Genomic DNA, 17,361 nt, shown 5'->3' with positions numbered 1-17,361 from the left:
TTGTCCCTGCAGTTAGTCCTTTATCTTTTATTGTCCCTGCAGTTAGTCCTTTATCTTTTATTGTCCCTGCAGTTAGTCCTTTATCTTTTATTGTCCCTGCAGTTAGTCCTTTATCTTTTATTGTTCCTGCAGTTAGTCCTTTATCTTTTATTGTCCCTGCAGTTAGTCCTTTATCTTTTATTGTTCCTGCAGTTAGTCCTTTATCTTTTATTGTCCCTGCAGTTAGTCCTTTATCTTTTATTGTCCCTGCAGTTAGTCCTTTATCTTTTATTGTCCCTGCAGTTAGTCCTTTATCTTTTATTGTCCCTGCAGTTAGTCCTTTATCTTTTATTGTTCCTGCAGTTAGTCCTTTATCTTTTATTGTCCCTGCAGTTAGGCCTTTATCTCTTATTGTTCCTGCAGTTAGGCCTTTATCTCTTATTGTCCCTGCAATTAGTCCTTTATCTTTTATTGTTCCTGCAGTTAGTCCTTTATCTTTTATTGTCCCTGCAGTTAGTCCTTTATCTTTTATTGTCCCTGCAGTTAGTCCTTTATCTTTTATTGTCCCTGCAGTTAGTCCTTTATCTTTTATTGTCCCTGCAGTTAGTCCTTTATCTTTTATTGTTCCTGCAGTTAGGCCTTTATCTTTTATTGTCCCTGCAGTTAGTCCTTTATCTTTTATTGTTCCTGCAGTTAGGCCTTTATCTTTTATTGTTCCTGCAGTTAGTCCTTTATCTTTTATTGTCCCTGCAGTTAGTCCTTTATCTTTTATTGTCCCTGCAGTTAGGCCTTTATCTTTTATTGTCCCTGCAGTTAGTCCTTTATCTTTTATTGTCCCTGCAGTTAGTCCTTTATCTTTTATTGTTCCTGCAGTTAGGCCTTTATCTTTTATTGTCCCTGCAGTTAGTCCTTTATCTTTTATTACCTTCGCAAAAGCGGAAGGTTATGTTTTGATCGCTGTGTATTTATTTGTATGTCTGTGTGTGTGTGTGTGTGTATGTTATTCGCATAACTCAAAAAGTATTCAACCGATTCGCATGAAATTTGGTGGGATGATAGGTTATTATCCGGGAACCATTTGATTCGATTTTGGAATCGATCGGGTCAAAGGTCAAGGTCAAGGTCATGAAAAGGTCAAAATCGTCTTTTTACCATAGCGCGGTCAATTTGTGTCCAATTTGTATGAAACTAATGCCAAAATGCTTTGCTACACAGATCTTGTAGTCTTTTATTTTGGCAACAAAAGTAGCTGCGGCGAAGGTATGCGCTCTACCGAGTGCCCGTTCTAGTTGTTCCTGCAGTTAGGCCTTTATCTTTTATTGTTCCTGCAGTTAGTCCTTTATCTTTTATTGTTCCTGCAGTTAGTCCTTTATCTCTTATTGTCCCTGCAGTTAGTCCTTTATCTCTTATTGTCCCTGCAGTTAGTCCTTTATCTCTTATTGTTCCTGCAGTTAATCCTTTATCTCTTATTGTTCCTGCAGTTAGTCCTTTATCTTTTATTGTTCCTGCAGTTAGTCCTTTATCTTTTTTTGTCCCTGCAATTAGTCCTTTATCTTTTATTGTTCCTGCAATTAGTCCTTTATCTTTTGTTGTTCCTGCAGTTAGTCCTTTATCTCTTATTGTCCCTGCAGTTAGTCCTTTATCTCTTATTGTCCCTGCAGTTAGGCCTTTATCTCTTATTGTCCCTGCAGTTAGTCCTTTATCTCTTATTGTCCCTGCAGTTAGGCCTTTATCTCTTATTGTCCCTGCAGTTAGTCCTTTAGCTCTTATTGTCCCTGCAGTTAGTCCTTTATCTCTTATTGTCCCTGCAGTTAGTCCTTTATCTCTTATTGTCCCTGCAGTTAGGCCTTTATCTCTTATTGTCCCTGCAGTTAGTCCTTTATCTCTTATTGTTCCTGCAGTTAGTCCTTTATCTCTTATTGTTCCTGCAGTTAGTCCTTTATCTCTTACTGTCCCTGCAGTTAGTCCTTTATCTCTTATTGTTCCTGCAGTTAGTCCTTTATCTCTTATTGTTCCTGCAGTTAGTCCTTTATCTCTTATTGTTCCTGCAGTTAGTCCTTTATCTTTTATTGTCCCTGCAGTTAGGCCTTTATCTCTTATTGTCCCTGCAGTTAGTCCTTTAGCTCTTATTGTCCCTGCAGTTAGTCCTTTATCTCTTATTGTCCCTGCAGTTAGTCCTTTATCTCTTATTGTCCCTGCAGTTAGTCCTTTATCTCTTATTGTCCCTGCAGTTAGGCCTTTATCTCTTATTGTCCCTGCAGTTAGTCCTTTATCTCTTATTGTCCCTGCAGTTAGTCCTTTAGCTCTTATTGTCCCTGCAGTTAGTCCTTTATCTCTTATTGTCCCTGCAGTTAGTCCTTTAGCTCTTATTGTCCCTGCAGTTAGTCCTTTATGTCTTATTGTCCCTGCAGTTAGTCCTTTATCTCTTATTGTCCCTGCAGTTAGGCCTTTATCTCTTATTGTCCCTGCAGTTAGGCCTTTATCTCTTATTGTCCCTGCAGTTAGTCCTTTATCTCTTATTGTCCCTGCAGTTAGTCCTTTATCTCTTATTGTCCCTGCAGTTAGTCCTTTATCTCTTATTGTCCCTGCAGTTAGTCCTTTATCTCTTATTGTCCCTGCAGTTAGTCCTTTATCCCTTATTGTCCCTGCAGTTAGTCCTTTAGCTCTTATTGTCCCTGCAGTTAGTCCTTTATCTCTTATTGTCCCTGCAGTTAGTCCTTTATCTCTTATTGTCCCTGCAGTTAGGCCTTTATCTCTTATTGTCCCTGCAGTTAGTCCTTTATCTCTAATTGTCCCTGCAGTTAGTCCTTTATCTCTTATTGTCCCTGCAGTTAGTCCTTTATCTCTTATTGTCCCTGCAGTTAGTCCTTTATCTCTTATTGTCCCTGCAGTTAGTCCTTTAGCTCTTATTGTCCCTGCAGTTAGTCCTTTAGCTCTTATTGTCCCTGCAGTTAGTCCTTTATGTCTTATTGTCCCTGCAGTTAGGCCTTTATCTCTTATTGTCCCTGCAGTTAGTCCTTTATCTTTTATTGTCCCTGCAGTTAGGCCTTTATCTCTTATTGTTCCTGCAGTTAGTCCTTTATCTTTTATTGTCCCTGCAGTTAGGCCTTTATCTCTTATTGTCCCTGCAGTTAGTCCTTTAGCTCTTATTGTCCCTGCAGTTAGTCCTTTATCTCTTATTGTCCCTGCAGTTAGTCCTTTATGTCTTATTGTCCCTGCAGTTAGTCCTTTATCTCTTATTGTCCCTGCAGTTAGGCCTTTATCTCTTATTGTCCCTGCAGTTAGGCCTTTATCTCTTATTGTCCCTGCAGTTAGTCCTTTATCTCTTATTGTCCCTGCAGTTAGTCCTTTATCTCTTATTGTCCCTGCAGTTAGTCCTTTATCTCTTATTGTCCCTGCAGTTAGTCCTTTATCTCTTATTGTCCCTGCAGTTAGTCCTTTATCCCTTATTGTCCCTGCAGTTAGTCCTTTATGTCTTATTGTCCCTGCAGTTAGTCCTTTATCTCTTATTGTCCCTGCAGTTAGTCCTTTAGCTCTTATTGTCCCTGCAGTTAGTCCTTTATGTCTTATTGTCCCTGCAATCTTCTATTTATGAAAGGAGAGGCATCCATCCATCAGCATGTGTCCATCACGCTTCATTCTAAATGGTTCTTGCTGTCGTAGAATAAAAAAAGAAAGAAAATCACACCCTTGTTGAAAGGAAGTGATTCAGTTTGGCATTTTTAATATGAAATAGGCGAAGCCGAGAAACGACCAAAACCCATTAGAACCCTTTAGAATTACCCTTTAGAACCCATCAGAATTACCCATTAGAACCCACGAGAATGACCCATTAGAACCCTTTATAATTACCCTTTAGAACACTTTAGATATACTGTTTAAAACACTCTAGAATTACCTTTTAGAACCTATTAGATATACTGTTTAGAATCCATTAGAATTACCCTTTAGAATCCTTTAGATATAATGTTTAGAATCCATTAGAATTACCCTTTAGAACCTATTAGATATACTGTTTAGAATCCATTAGAATTAGCCTTTAGAATCCTTTAGATATACTATTTAGAATCCATTAGCATTACCCTTTATAATCCTTTAGATATACTGTTGAGAATCCATTAGAATTACCCTTTAGAATCCTTTAGATATACTGTTTAGAATCCATTAGCATTACCCTTTATAATCCTTTAGATATACTGTTGAGAATCCATTAGAATTACCCTTTAGAATCCTTTAGATATACTGTTTAGAATCCATTAGAATTATCCTTTAGAACCCTTTAGATTTACTGTTGAGAATCCATTAGAATTACCCTTTAGAATCCTTTAGATATACTGTTTAGAATCCATTAGAATTAGCCTTTAGAATCCTTTAGATATACTGTTTAGAATCCATTAGAATTACCCTTTATAATCCTTTAGATATACTGTTGAGAATCCATTAGAATTACCCTTTATAATCCTTTAGATATACTGTTTAGAATCCATTAGAATTACCCTTTATAATCCTTTAGATATACTGTTGAGAATCCATTAGAATTACCCTTTAGAATCCTTTAGATATACTGTTTAGAATCCATTAGAATTACCCTTTAGATATACTGTTTAGAATCCATTAGAATTAGCCTTTAGAATCCTTTAGATATACTGTTTAGAATCCATTAGAATTACCCTTTATAATCCTTTAGATATACTGTTGAGAATCCATTAGAATTACCCTTTAGAATCCTTTAGATATACTGTTTAGAATCCATTAGAATTACCCTTTAGATATACTGTTTAGAATCCATTAGAATTAGCCTTTAGAACCCTTTAGATTTACTGTTGAGAATCCATTAGAATTACCCTTTAGAATCCTTTAGATATACTGTTTAGAATCCATTAGAATTACCCTTTAGATTCCTTTAGATTTACTGTTTAGAATCCATTAGAATTAGCCTTTAGAATCCTTTAGATATACTGTTTAGAATCCATTAGAATTACCCTTTAGATATACTGTTTAGAATCCATTAGAATTAGCCTTTAGAATCCTTTAGATATACTGTTTAGAATCCATTAGCATTACCCTTTAGAACCCTTTAGATTTACTGTTTAGAATCCATTAGAATTACCCTTTAGAATCCTTTAGATATACTGTTTAGAATCCATTAGAATTATCCTTTAGAACCCTTTAGATTTACTGTTGAGAATCCATTAGAATTACCCTTTAGAATCCTTTAGATATACTGTTTAGAATCCATTAGAATTACCCTTTAGATTCCTTTAGATTTACTGTTGAGAATCCATTAGAATTACCCTTTAGAATTCTTTAGATATACTGTTTGGAATCCATTAGAATTACCCTTTAGAACCTATTAGATATACTGTTTAGAATCCATTAGCATTACCCTTTATAATCCTTTAGATATACTGTTTAGAATCCATTAGAATTACCCTTTATAATCCTTTAGATATACTGTTTAGAATCCATTAGCGTTACCCTTTAGATTCCTTTAGATATACTGTTTAGAATCCATTAGCGTTACCCTTTAGATTCCTTTAGATATACTGTTTAGAATCCATTAGAATTACCCTTTAGATTCCTTTAGATATACTGTTTAGAATCCATTAGAATTACCCTTTATAATCCTTTAGATATACTATTTAGAATCCATTAGAATTACCCTTTAGATTCCTTTAGATATACTGTTTAGAATCCATTAGAATTACCCTTTATAATCCTTTAGATATACTGTTTAGAATCCATTAGAATTACCCTTTATAATCCTTTAGATATACTATTTAGAATCCATTAGAATTACCCTTTAGATTCCTTTAGATATACTGTTTAGAATCCATTAGAATTACCCTTTATAATCCTTTAGATATACTATTTAGAATCCATTAGAATTACCCTTTAGATTCCTTTAGATATACTGTTTAGAATCCAATAGAATTACCCTTTAGATTCCTTTAGATATACTGTTTAGAATCCATTAGAATTACCCTTTAGATTCCTTTAGATATACTGTTTAGAATCCATTAGAATTACCCTTTATAATCCTTTAGATATACTGTTTAGAATCCATTAGAATTACCCTTTATAATCCTTTAGATATACTATTTAGAATCCATTAGAATTACCCTTTAGATTCCTTTAGATATACTGTTTAGAATCCAATAGAATTACCCTTTAGATTCCTTTAGATATACTGTTTAGAATCCATTAGAATTACCCTTTAGACTTCAGAAGGACATGGAAGGAGCACACAAAAGGAAATGTAATAATACTTATCGAAGAAAAAGAAAAACTTACAAGAGTGTAGGGAAGAACACAAACAACTACAACCATAGCAGCAGCGACGACATCAACAACTACGTGTTGTAACATATCCTTTTTCGAATGTTTTACTTCATTTTAAATCCTCATTGCGATTTACAAGTGGACATCTATATATATAAACCAGTTGTCTGTGTGTGTGTGTGTCCAGTTTTTGTGTCTGCGTTTTATTCAGAGATGGCTGAACGGATCTTCATCAAACTTTCAGAGGTTCATCAGTGAGTGCCTGTGAGTGTTTTCGGCAAAATAAAGTTCGTTTTTTTGGAGTAAAAAAAAAAAAAAAAAAAAAAAAAAAAAAATAAATAAATCGCTCGATAGTGCCGAAGACTTTTTAAATTAATGACAGTTATATATAAGTACACATTCGCATAAATAAATACAAAACAATCACCAGACATTTGAACACAAATAAATGAAACAATTCCGGAAGTGTACGAAGTTGGTAGTACGGCTTCTTCTTCTTCCTGATTGGCAACACACTTAACTCAGAAACGTGATGAACGCCACATTCACCCACCAGCATATATATATGAACCCCCTACCTCTCCTGCCTCCCTTCCCCTCCCCTTCCCCCCCCCCCTTGCCCACTCCCTCTCCCCTCGCCCCCTTCCCCCCTCCCCATTTATTTTGATAAAACCTGTCATTGAAGTGTTGGGCATAGTCGAAAGGGAGTAGGAGGAGAGAGAGAGGAGCAGGAGAAGGGGTGAGCATGGATCAGGAGGGGTGAATGGGGAGCAGGAGAAGGGAGCAGGGATGTGTTACATATCAATAAGCTTGAAGAGTGCTCGCCAAGTGGCTCAAGCACTCAAGCGAGCACTCCAACAAAATGGTTGTTAAGGAACGGCTGGCTTGGCAAGCGATAGCAAGCCGATTGCTTCTGGTTAAAATGGATGAAAATATTCGGCAGATCCGACCCGCCAATCCCCACTTCTTTAATACCTTGAAATTGACTCGAGCAAAGCATTGTGGATCCAAATCGATTCACAGAAGGGTACCAACGTACGCATACTCTAAAAGGCACGGAAATACCCCGGAAAATCTTGTTCCGAGTTAGGTAAACCACAGGGTTAGTGAAACCGGTTTGGGTGTGAAAGGGATGGAGGGGTAAAGAAGCACGGGGTGAGAAAATTTTCCCATGGGGGTAAGCAGTGTGTTGTGTGAATGGGGTGTAATATAAAGTCTGTAAAAGAAAATGGAGGGGCTTCATAGAGTACCAATTCAATGCATATTCTCCAAAAGGAAGTGTTTGCTAATCATGGACCGTGAGGCATTGTCGATCTATGAACAAAGGAGACTGCACATAAGCACACACCCATAAGTTGCATACCGAACAAAAATGATGGTGAATAAGATACATACCTCTGGAAAAGAGATGCGGTCTTTGTGGAGGGTCGAAGAGGTGGCATACATTGGGTAAGATTTGTGATGCTCACTTGGATTGTAGCTGGAGTTATGCACGCTGGACTTGTAGTGACAGATGAGATACACCACCTGGTGAGATATCCGCCAGTCAGACTTTGTTTTATGACCTGTAGGCCTCGACCGTTCTTTGTTCCATATCCCATTCCAAAAGCTCACTCATGTTTCCGAATCCCCGCAACCATGCAACACCCGTCCCTTCGTGACTCGTGCGTCTCCCAGCCAATTCCTCATGTTGGCATTTGTCGTCTGGATCGTTATCAGGTAAGCTAATCATAAATGGTCTTTCTGGAGTCTAACCTTACGCATCCTTGTGAGCTAGCGGCCATTTTGTTTTGCACTAGTCAGATTTATAGGAGCTTCTTTTTGAGTGGGTGTCAAAACTGCACTTATGGATATAAGCTGTAACATTTCATAAAGTGTATTATAAACTTGTCAATAAATCTGTTGTGAAGTTCATAGCTTTCCGGAGCAAATATAAACGAGGAGTGCGTGTTCTTGGATCAATATCTCTTCTTGTTTATGTCACTGTTTCACTGGACGGTGCATTAGGTTTTTTACTAATCATTATTTACATATATTGATCTGTCTAAAATCATTACCAATCCGCTTTTATTTCCCTGACGGTTCCATTTTGTTTGCTGATGATTCCCAGTCCACCTGAATCGCCCCTCTCATGGTGGTTAGCATCCCTCTCAACATTTGATACATGAAACACCTGATACATGAAACCTGATACATGTATTCCTGTATTCCTGGTACATGAAACACACTGCAACCCATGCCTGCAGAAAACTGATTTTTTTTTTGGAACGCCGGCATGCAATCATGTAATTTTGTTTAAATAAAAGTTATTCATGTGTAGTCGCTGCTATGTTCAGAGTTTTTATGTCGATCGCTGAAGCGGTTATGGAGAAAACTAATTTAAAAGCAAATAAAGGTGAAAAGGAAAGGTGAGGGCCTCCGCCAACATTCCGCAACATGGTCAAGGATGACTGTGGATGTCTATTACAAGTAATAACAAGAAAAAGACCAATCAGATATTGCAAACCCTTGCCAGGATGTATTTTCAGTGGTTTTTAAGGCTTTTGTGTTAAAACAAATATGGCGACCGAACCACGTGATCGATGACGTCATCATTATTTTTTTTCTAAACTAATTTATTCCTAGATTATGCTCAACAAATTTCATCTTGATCAGATGAAGTTTTGTACTTGTCGAATTATGACATCATAATGGAGGCATCTATGACAGTATGACATCATCATTAACATATTTTATTCCCCATGGAGAGTTCTTTACAATGAGCCATGTCTCACTTTATTCTATTCAGCGCTTTCCGAGATATAGAGGTGCAAAATTTTTCGATTTTTCCAAGATGGCGGCCGAACCACGTGAGCTATGACGTCATAATTATCATAAAAAAATTATACAGGTTGAGTTGCACCGATGGTGAAAATTACCTGTCAATCGGACCAACAGTTGTAGAGAAAATCATATTTATTCTGTGCGGACAAAGAAACAAACAGACTCAAATGCAATACCCTCTCCTCTGGCGAGGGTAACTAGAACGGCACTCGGTTAAATATCTGTTAAAGGACAGATTGGGTCCAGGTGTATAGCGAGCGCCCAGCACGAGGACCGTGCCTGTGTCCGGCCATTTCGCTCAGTCGTCATTCGTGTAACGGGGGCAGGGCACCGATCAGCGCAATGCATTGATTGGCTCATTGGTTCCATTGGAGCACGGTATTGTGGCAAACAGGCCTGCCTCGGAACAATATAATCAGTTGGCCGTCGTGACCGCTTTGACTTGGTTCATCAGGATTCGGACCAGGCACCTGACCGACCTGACGGCTGTACCAATATGAAGATGGTTTCTAATGAGTATTTTTAATGTTTGCAATGAAATATTGACCTTATCTTGAGACCATGTGATTATAGTGCTGGACTTACCAAAGTAATGAAGAAAACAATGTTGAGAAACAAGCTCACAGCCGTAACAACAACAAGTGCCACGGCCCATGGAGGGAAAGGGTTAACAGTGGGCCAGGGTGGCAGTCCTAAAACGACAAGTTCGGGAAACATTGTATTGCAGGGATTTTAAAATAATGATCAATTATTAAAGAATAAATAAATAATTTTTTTTCTCATATATGTTGTGATAGTGCAGTACATCTAAGGTAACAAAACAAACTTTCCTTCATCACAGTGAACACAATTGAAAACGAGTCCTTACAAAGACTGGAGTTGATCTGCGTTAGCAGACAAAAAGGACGGCGAATGTTCTCAATCAAATGTTGAGAGGGATGCTAACCACCATGAGAGGGGCGATGAACAATCAAAGGACACAAATCATCTGAGTCCTGACACAACGTGGTTACCTGAGGTTGGGGATGTTGTTGTTGATGCTCCAGTGGTCCCTGATTGTGATATATCTGCAGTTGGAAAAGACAGAGTTTTTATTTTTTGGGGGGATTTTTCTTGCAAAATGAAATGCACAACAAGAAAAAACGAATAAACAACAAAGATAAAGATGATAATGGATTGAATTTATGATTTTCTTCCAACCACGGATGTATAACGGCAACACCTTAGTTGGAATAGATCGAGGGCAAATCAAAATGAATGAGTGTGCAAGGCCCATTCAAAATGGTCCAAGACAAGCCAAAAATGTGTATGTGTGTATATATATATATATATTGTTGCGGATTCGGGGGTCGGCGTTCCCCTTATCAAAGGGGGGTTAATCCCCTTGTCTTTTAAGCTGGCCGTCCCTCAATCCTGGAAATTATGGCGCTCCTCCCAGTCGGAATTAGCTAGGGTGATTGGCCAATGAAGTCCCAAATACCTACGTACTAACCCCGACCGCGAGCAGGGAAATAACTCCCGCTCGAACCACGGACAAGATGGAAATTGCCGAGCGGTTAGCAATCCGCGGCCCGAGCCGTTAACAATAAAACTGAACCCGATTCTGAGCGGTTCCTATCGTGCCATAGGTACTCAATTGAAAGAAAGGACGCAAACGATCGAATGAGAGGAAACCCAGAAAATAAGAAGAACAAAGAGTGGGTTTATTAATTACTAGGGCATGCCCGTACTATATCTATATCTAAAATTATATCCCCCCCCTCTATTTACATGAAATGGTTTGGTCCAAAGCGAACGGCTTGCGAGTACGGTGACAATCCCCCCCCCTCTATTTACATGAAATGGTTTGGTCCATTCGCAAAGCCAAAGCGAACGGCAGTTACGAATCGCAGTTACGATGAATCGCAAAGTAGTTTTAATTAGTTTTAAAACATAGTTTAACGCCAACATAGTTTGCCAACGTGAAATAAATGAATACGCTCTCAAATGTGCCGTCCGAGGCAGAGTCTGTTCGGCACGTTCGGCACACGTGATAGCTCGCTGCTCTCTGATTGGTTGAATCGTTTTTTGGACATAGCTCGGTAACTACTTGTCCGATTAATATGAAACCTTGAAAAGGCACATCCTCGGGTCCCCAGCAATATACCTGGCAAGTTTCAAGTATATCGGACCGGTAGTTGTCGAGAAACAGCGGTCGCATACACACACACACACACAGACAGAGATTAGTGGAATTATAGATAGATATACAAGAACCCAAAAGAAGAGGAAATGAAAGCAATATACAGAGCAAAAGGACACAGGGCAAGCTTAACTATACAGTCTTACTTACAACCCCGGCCAAACAAACAGACTCACATGGGATGGTCGTGGTAGGAGGAGAAGGTCCAAGCAGATGGTTCCAGGCTCCGGGTCCACGGCGAAGAATGGCAGGTAACTAGCGTGTATCGTTGGTGCGTGACCGGACCTTACATATGGCGGGGGGGGGGGGGGGAGTCCTTCGCAAGTCCGTATGCGCAGTTCCTATGAATTCATATGAATTAGGAGTTCCCCAGCGCAGCTCGTTCCAACGCAGCTTTGTCCGTGCCCTCTCTGTTAGCGCGGCTCTCCCACTCACTCTGCTCGTGAACTCCTTACTCAGCTTCTCTCCCTCCTCTCTCTTTGGTGTTCTCTCAACAGCAACGGTCCCCTGTGCAGTCGTTTTTAGCAGTCCTCGCGCTTGCGCTTATATAACGCGCTTAGAAATCAATGAACGCTTCATCGAGCCACGCCTATCAGTGAGCTCACCTCAGCCCTGATTGGGTAGCGAGGGCTCACCGGCTCCGCCCTTGACGGAACGTTGACAGGGCCACGCCTCGTTCTTGGTGCTCCGCGTGCGTAATGGCGGCCGGGGTGAGCGCTGAAGGCAGCGATGATGGCTCAATGCAGCGAACGCTGCTGGCAAGCGAAGGCACGTTATAGAATTGGGAGGGACAAGCCCCGACTATATATATAATAAATAACCACCTTTAGAGGCCATTTTTCCCCGCAAAGCGGGGGTTGGCCTTTTTCAGGAACCGTGGTTGTTGTTGTTTTTCGGTCCCCTTTTTGAAGCAATGTTTTACGGCCGGATGCCCTTCCTGACGCCAACCCTTTTTGCCGCCTTTAACGACAAACAGGGAATTACCAGTGAACTGGTACTCAATTAGCCGACCTTGGAAGGATGACAGGCTGAGTCAACCCCCCTGGCGTTAATTCAGCGATCGACCGGGATTCGAACCCAGGATCCTAGGATCCTAAGCCGGCACCCTAGCCGCTAGCCCAACACCAGGGTTCACCCTGGTGGGCAATGGGTTCACCCCCGACTGTAGGTGGGCAATGGGCATGATGGAGTAGCTCGGAGAGAGAGAGGTTCGAATGTGAGGAATGGGACCTACCTTATTTGATTAATGCAACGCAGATCGATGATTGGGAACACAGCCTTATCTGAAACACATACTAAGGAAATAACTGAAAGTCCTATGGTGTCCTACGTGTGGCATATGGACGAACTATGGGTGTGACCTTTGACCTTATTAAATGATGGGATATTTACAAGTTATTATTTACAAGTATTTACAAGTGAGGGGTTCTCAAAACCGCAACACTATTTACAGTCACGTGAAAAAGTAAGTACACCCCATGTAAAGTTTTGACTTTTTCAACATATTTCAACATACAGCTATTTGATCTTCATTTCAATAGTATTGATAGATAAAGGTGATATAATATAACAAATATCATGAAAGCTTTACATTTTGTAGTCCATTGTATAATTTAAATAAATATAAATGCAAATTTCGCATGTGGAAAAAGTAAGTACACCCTTGGCTCTAATAGGTGGTATTGCCCCCTTTGGCAGAAACAACCTCAAGTAGACGTTTGTTATAACTGTCTACCAATCTCTGACATCGACTGGGAGAAATTTTTTCCCACTCCTCCATGCAGAATTATTTCAGCTGTGCGATGTTTGAGGGGTTTCTTGCATGCACGGCTCGTTTCAAATCCCCCCACAACATCTCGATGGGATTTAGATCCGAGCTTTGACTTGGCCATTCCAGAACCCTCCATTTCTTTCTTTTCAGCCATTCCTTGGTGGATTTACTGGTATGTTTAGGGTCATTGTCATGTTGCAAGGTCCACCTTTGGTTGAGCTTCAACTCTCTGACAGATGGCCTCACATTATCCTCAAGCACACTCTGGTACAATGAAGAATTCATCGTGGATTCTATTATGGTGAGCTGCCCAGGCCCTGATGCAGCAAAGCTGCCCCAAACCATAATATTTCCACCACCATGCTTTACAGTTGGTATCAGGTTCTTGTGGTCAAATGCTGTCTTTGGTTTTCGCCAAACATGTCTTCTGGTATTGTGGCCAAATAGCTCTATCGTTGACTCATCTGTCCAGAGCACATTGTTCCAGAAGTGCTGGTCTTTGCCTAGGTGTTCATTGGCAAACTTTACTCTTGCCCTGATGTTCTTTCTGGACAGCAAAGGTTTCCTCCTGGCACACCTCCCATGTAGATCAAATGTGTGCAGCCTCTTTCTAATGGTAGACTCGTGCACTTTGACATCAACAGTGGCAAGAGCTACCTGTAGGTCCCGTGATGATATTCTGGGGTTCTTTGAGACTTCTTTCAGAATCTTGCGGTCTGCTCTCGGGCTGAACTTGCTGGGGCGGCCTGGCCTGAACAAGTTGGCAGTTGTTTGGAATCTTCTCCACTTGTAGATGATCTTCCGGACAGTCGAATGATTGATTTTCAAATTGTTTGGAGATCTTTTTAAATCCCTTCCCAGACTTGTGGGCATCTATAACCTTCTTTCTGAAGGCATCAGAGAGCTCTTTTGATCTAGGCATGGTGACGCCGCACATTTCAGCAACAAAGCGCAAACCAAACGAAATGTCTGAGGTTTAAATAAGACAGGTTCCTCCAAGATCCTCTCTAACGATGTTCTAATCATTTGCACCTGAGCTGGTGCACCTGATTCTAATTTTAGGTATTTGAAGTAGAGATAAATGTCGGGGTGTACTTACTTTTTCCACATGTGAAATTTGCATTTATGTTAATTTAAATCATAGAATGGACTACAAAATGTAAATGTTTCATGATATTTGTTGTATTATATTAAAGCGCGGCGTTACGCGCGCTGCTTGTGAGCAAGGAGGAAGCGGACATGCGGTAACATATAAACGTCTTTATTGTAAGACTACACTGTAACACTGAACTCTTCCGGGCTGGTCGCCCGGTGTATATCCTGAGGCCACGCCTACCCCTCGGGCGTGGCCACCACCCACTTGGTGCGTGGAATGATGTCACCACGCCAGTGGGCTTTTGTGTCCGCCACACGCGCCCCCCCAGAATTCCCGCGCACCTGGAGGGCCAGTTTGCGGGGCAGACGAATGACCCGGCCGAAGCGCCCCCTGGCGATCGGCGGCGTCCGGGGTGCAGGGATACCAGGTGGGATGCCCCTGGCTGCCCCTGGGATGGGTGCAGGACCGGGGGGCGCCGTGGCGGCGGGGCTGGGCGGTGCCGGGGGTCCGCCCGCAGGAGGGCGGCCCCGACGTGGGGGTCGGGCCACTGGCGGTGGATGGTCCACATCGAGGTGGGCCGGCTTGAGGCGGTCTACCGAAACGCGGTCAGGAGTACCGCCGATGTCCAGGGTGAAGTGCTTCGCCCCGGTCTCCAGCACGCGGAAAGGCCCGTCGTACGGGGGCCGCAGTGGTGTCCGATGGGCATCGTGGCGGACGAAGACGTACTCCGCCGTGCGAAGCTCCGGGGCGAAGTGCGTCGGTGGGTGCCCGTGGCATGCCGTTGGCACCGGGGCGAACCTCTGGGCGGTCTCTTGCAGAGCGGAGCGCTGCTGTGCCGCGGACCATGGTGCCGTGGAGTCGGGGAGGAACTCGCCCGGCACCCGCAGCGGTTGCCCGAAGACCAACTCCGCCGCGGATGCGCGCAGGTCCTCCTTGGGCACCGTCCGGAGGCCCAGCAGGACCCAGGGGAGCCTGTCGACCCAGCCGCCGTCGCGGAGGGTGGCCCGGAGCGCGGCCTTCAATGAGCGGTGAAATCGCTCACACAGGCCGTTAGCCTGGGGGTGGTAGGCCGTGGTTCGGTGCAGCCGGACCCCGAGCCCCTGCGCAACCGCCCCCCAGAGCTCCGAGGTGAACTGGGGGCCGCGGTCGGATGAGATGTCTGAGGGGGCGCCGAACCGGGCGACCCAGGTGGCGATGAAAGCCTGCGCGACGTCGGCCGCCGTTGTCGACGCCAAGGGCACGGCCTCCGGCCACCGGGTGGTGCGGTCCACCATGGTGAGGACGTGGGTGAAACCCCGCGAGGGGGGCAGAGGTCCCACCAGGTCCACGTGGACGTGGTCAAACCGGCGTTCCGGCACCGTGAACGGGGCCAACGGGGCCTGGGTGTGCCGGTGCACCTTGGCGCGCTGGCACGCGAGGCATGTCCTGGCCCAGCCGCGGACGGCCTTCCGGAGGCCATGCCAGACGAACTTGTCGGCGATCAGCCTTTGGGAGGCCCTCGTGCCCGGGTGGGACAGGCCGTGGATGGCGTCAAACACCTGGCGCTGCCAGCCCGCGGGCACAATGGGGCGAGGACGCCCGAGGGAGACGTCGCACCAGAGGGCTGCGCCCGCGCCGTCGAACGGCACCTCGGTGACGCGGAGGCCCATGACGGCGGTCCGCAAGGCCTGGACGTCGGGGTCAGCGGCCTGGTCCGCTGCCATCCGGGCATAGTCGATGCCGAGGTGGACTGCGTGGGCGACGGCCCGGGAAAGGCAATCCGCCACCGGGTTGTCCTTCCCCGCGACGTGCTGGATGTCCGTCGTGTACTCGGACACGGCCGAGAGGTGACGCTGCTGCCGGGACGACCACGGCTCGGTGACCTTGCCCATCGCGAAGATCAGCGGCTTGTGGTCGACGAAGGCAGTGAACGCCCGGCCCTCGAGCAGATGGCGGAAGTGCCTGACCGCCAAGTGAAGTCCGAGCAACTCGCGGTCGAAGGTACTGTAACGGCGTTCGGGCGGGCGAAGCTGCCGGCTAAAGAACGCCAGCGGTTGCCAAGCTCCACGCACCCATTGCTCGTGCACCGCGCCCACCGCGTAGTCCGAGGCATCGGTGGTGAGGGCGATCGGTGCATCGGGCGCCGGGTGCGCGAGCATGGTGGCGTTAGCCAAGGCGAGCTTCGCGCCCGTGAACGCCGTGTCCATCTGCTCGGTCCAGGTAACGTCGCCTTTGCCCGGCTTACCTCGGAGAGCTTCGTGCAGGGGGCGCAGGAGCTGGGCGATACGGGGCAGGAACCGATGGTAAAAGTTCACCATGCCCAGGAACTCCTGCAGCCCTCTGATCGTGCGGGGGCGCGGAAACCCCTTCACCGCCTCCACCTTGGCCGGCAGGGGGACGGCTCCGTGCCTGGTGACACGGTGCCCCAGAAAATCGATTGTGGCGGCGCCGAACCGGCACTTTGCAGGGTTCACAATCAGGCCATGCTGGCCCAGGCGTTCCAAGAGCGTGCGGAGGTGGCGTAGGTGCTCTTCGCGGGACGCGCTGGCGACGAGGATATCGTCCAGGTAGACGTAGACAAAATCCAAGTCGCGCAGGACGCTGTCCATCAGTCGCTGGAACGCCTGAGCCGCATTCTTCAGACCGAAGGGCATGCGCAGGAACTCGAAGAGTCCGAATGGCGTGATGACCGCCGTCTTCGGGACGTCCTCCGGCCTGACGGGGACCTGATGGTAGCCGCGTATGAGGTCCACCTTCGAGAAGAAGGACCTGCCCGCCAAACGGGCGGAAAAGTCCTGAATGTGGGGGACGGGGTAGCGGTCGGGAGTCGTGGCGTCATTGAGACGACGATAGTCCCCGCACGGTCGCCATCCCCCGCCGGGCTTCGGCACGATGTGCAGCGGCGACGCCCAAGCACTCTCTGAGCGCCGAACAATGCCGAGTCGCTCCAGGGTAGCGAACGCCGCTTTTGCCACCGCCAGCTTCGTCGGCTCGAGGCGGCGTGCCCGGGCGTAGACCGGTGGCCCGACGGTGGGGATGTGATGGGCCACCCCGTGCTTGACGGCCCCCGCCGAGAAGGTGGGCCGCGTGAGGGCCGGGAAGCCGGCGAGGAGGCGGGTGAATGCGTCCGCTGCCGGAAGCGTACAGACCAACGTGGCCGGAACCGAATCGTTCGGCAAGCCGCTTGGCAAGCCGCTCGTTGAGCTGGGCAACGCACATGCGAGCGAGCTGAACGTCTCGGCCTGGACA

The 17,361-nt window shown here is 45.0% G+C and overlaps 1 protein-coding gene across 1 annotated transcript in view; it reads right to left on the bottom strand.

The window, feature by feature from the left end:
* The window catches only part of LOC144890727 (uncharacterized), a 150,407-nt gene that overhangs the window by 30,500 nt on the left and 102,546 nt on the right, over nt 1-17,361 (bottom strand). Inside the window, exons 5-7 of the mRNA XM_078772373.1 lie at nt 10,098-10,151; nt 9,670-9,776; nt 7,657-7,788 (exon numbers count right to left, since the gene is read on the bottom strand). Of these exons, the coding sequence (XP_078628499.1) occupies nt 7,657-7,788; nt 9,670-9,776; nt 10,098-10,151 (293 nt within the window). The remainder of the gene's footprint in view (nt 1-7,656; nt 7,789-9,669; nt 9,777-10,097; nt 10,152-17,361) is intronic.

This window comes from Myxine glutinosa, chromosome 2 (genome assembly GCF_964187855.1).
Source record: "Myxine glutinosa chromosome 2, kmMyxGlut1.1, whole genome shotgun sequence".
In the NCBI taxonomy this organism is placed as follows: Eukaryota; Metazoa; Chordata; class Myxini; order Myxiniformes; family Myxinidae; genus Myxine; species Myxine glutinosa.
This window is presented reverse-complemented; position numbering and strand designations above follow the sequence as displayed.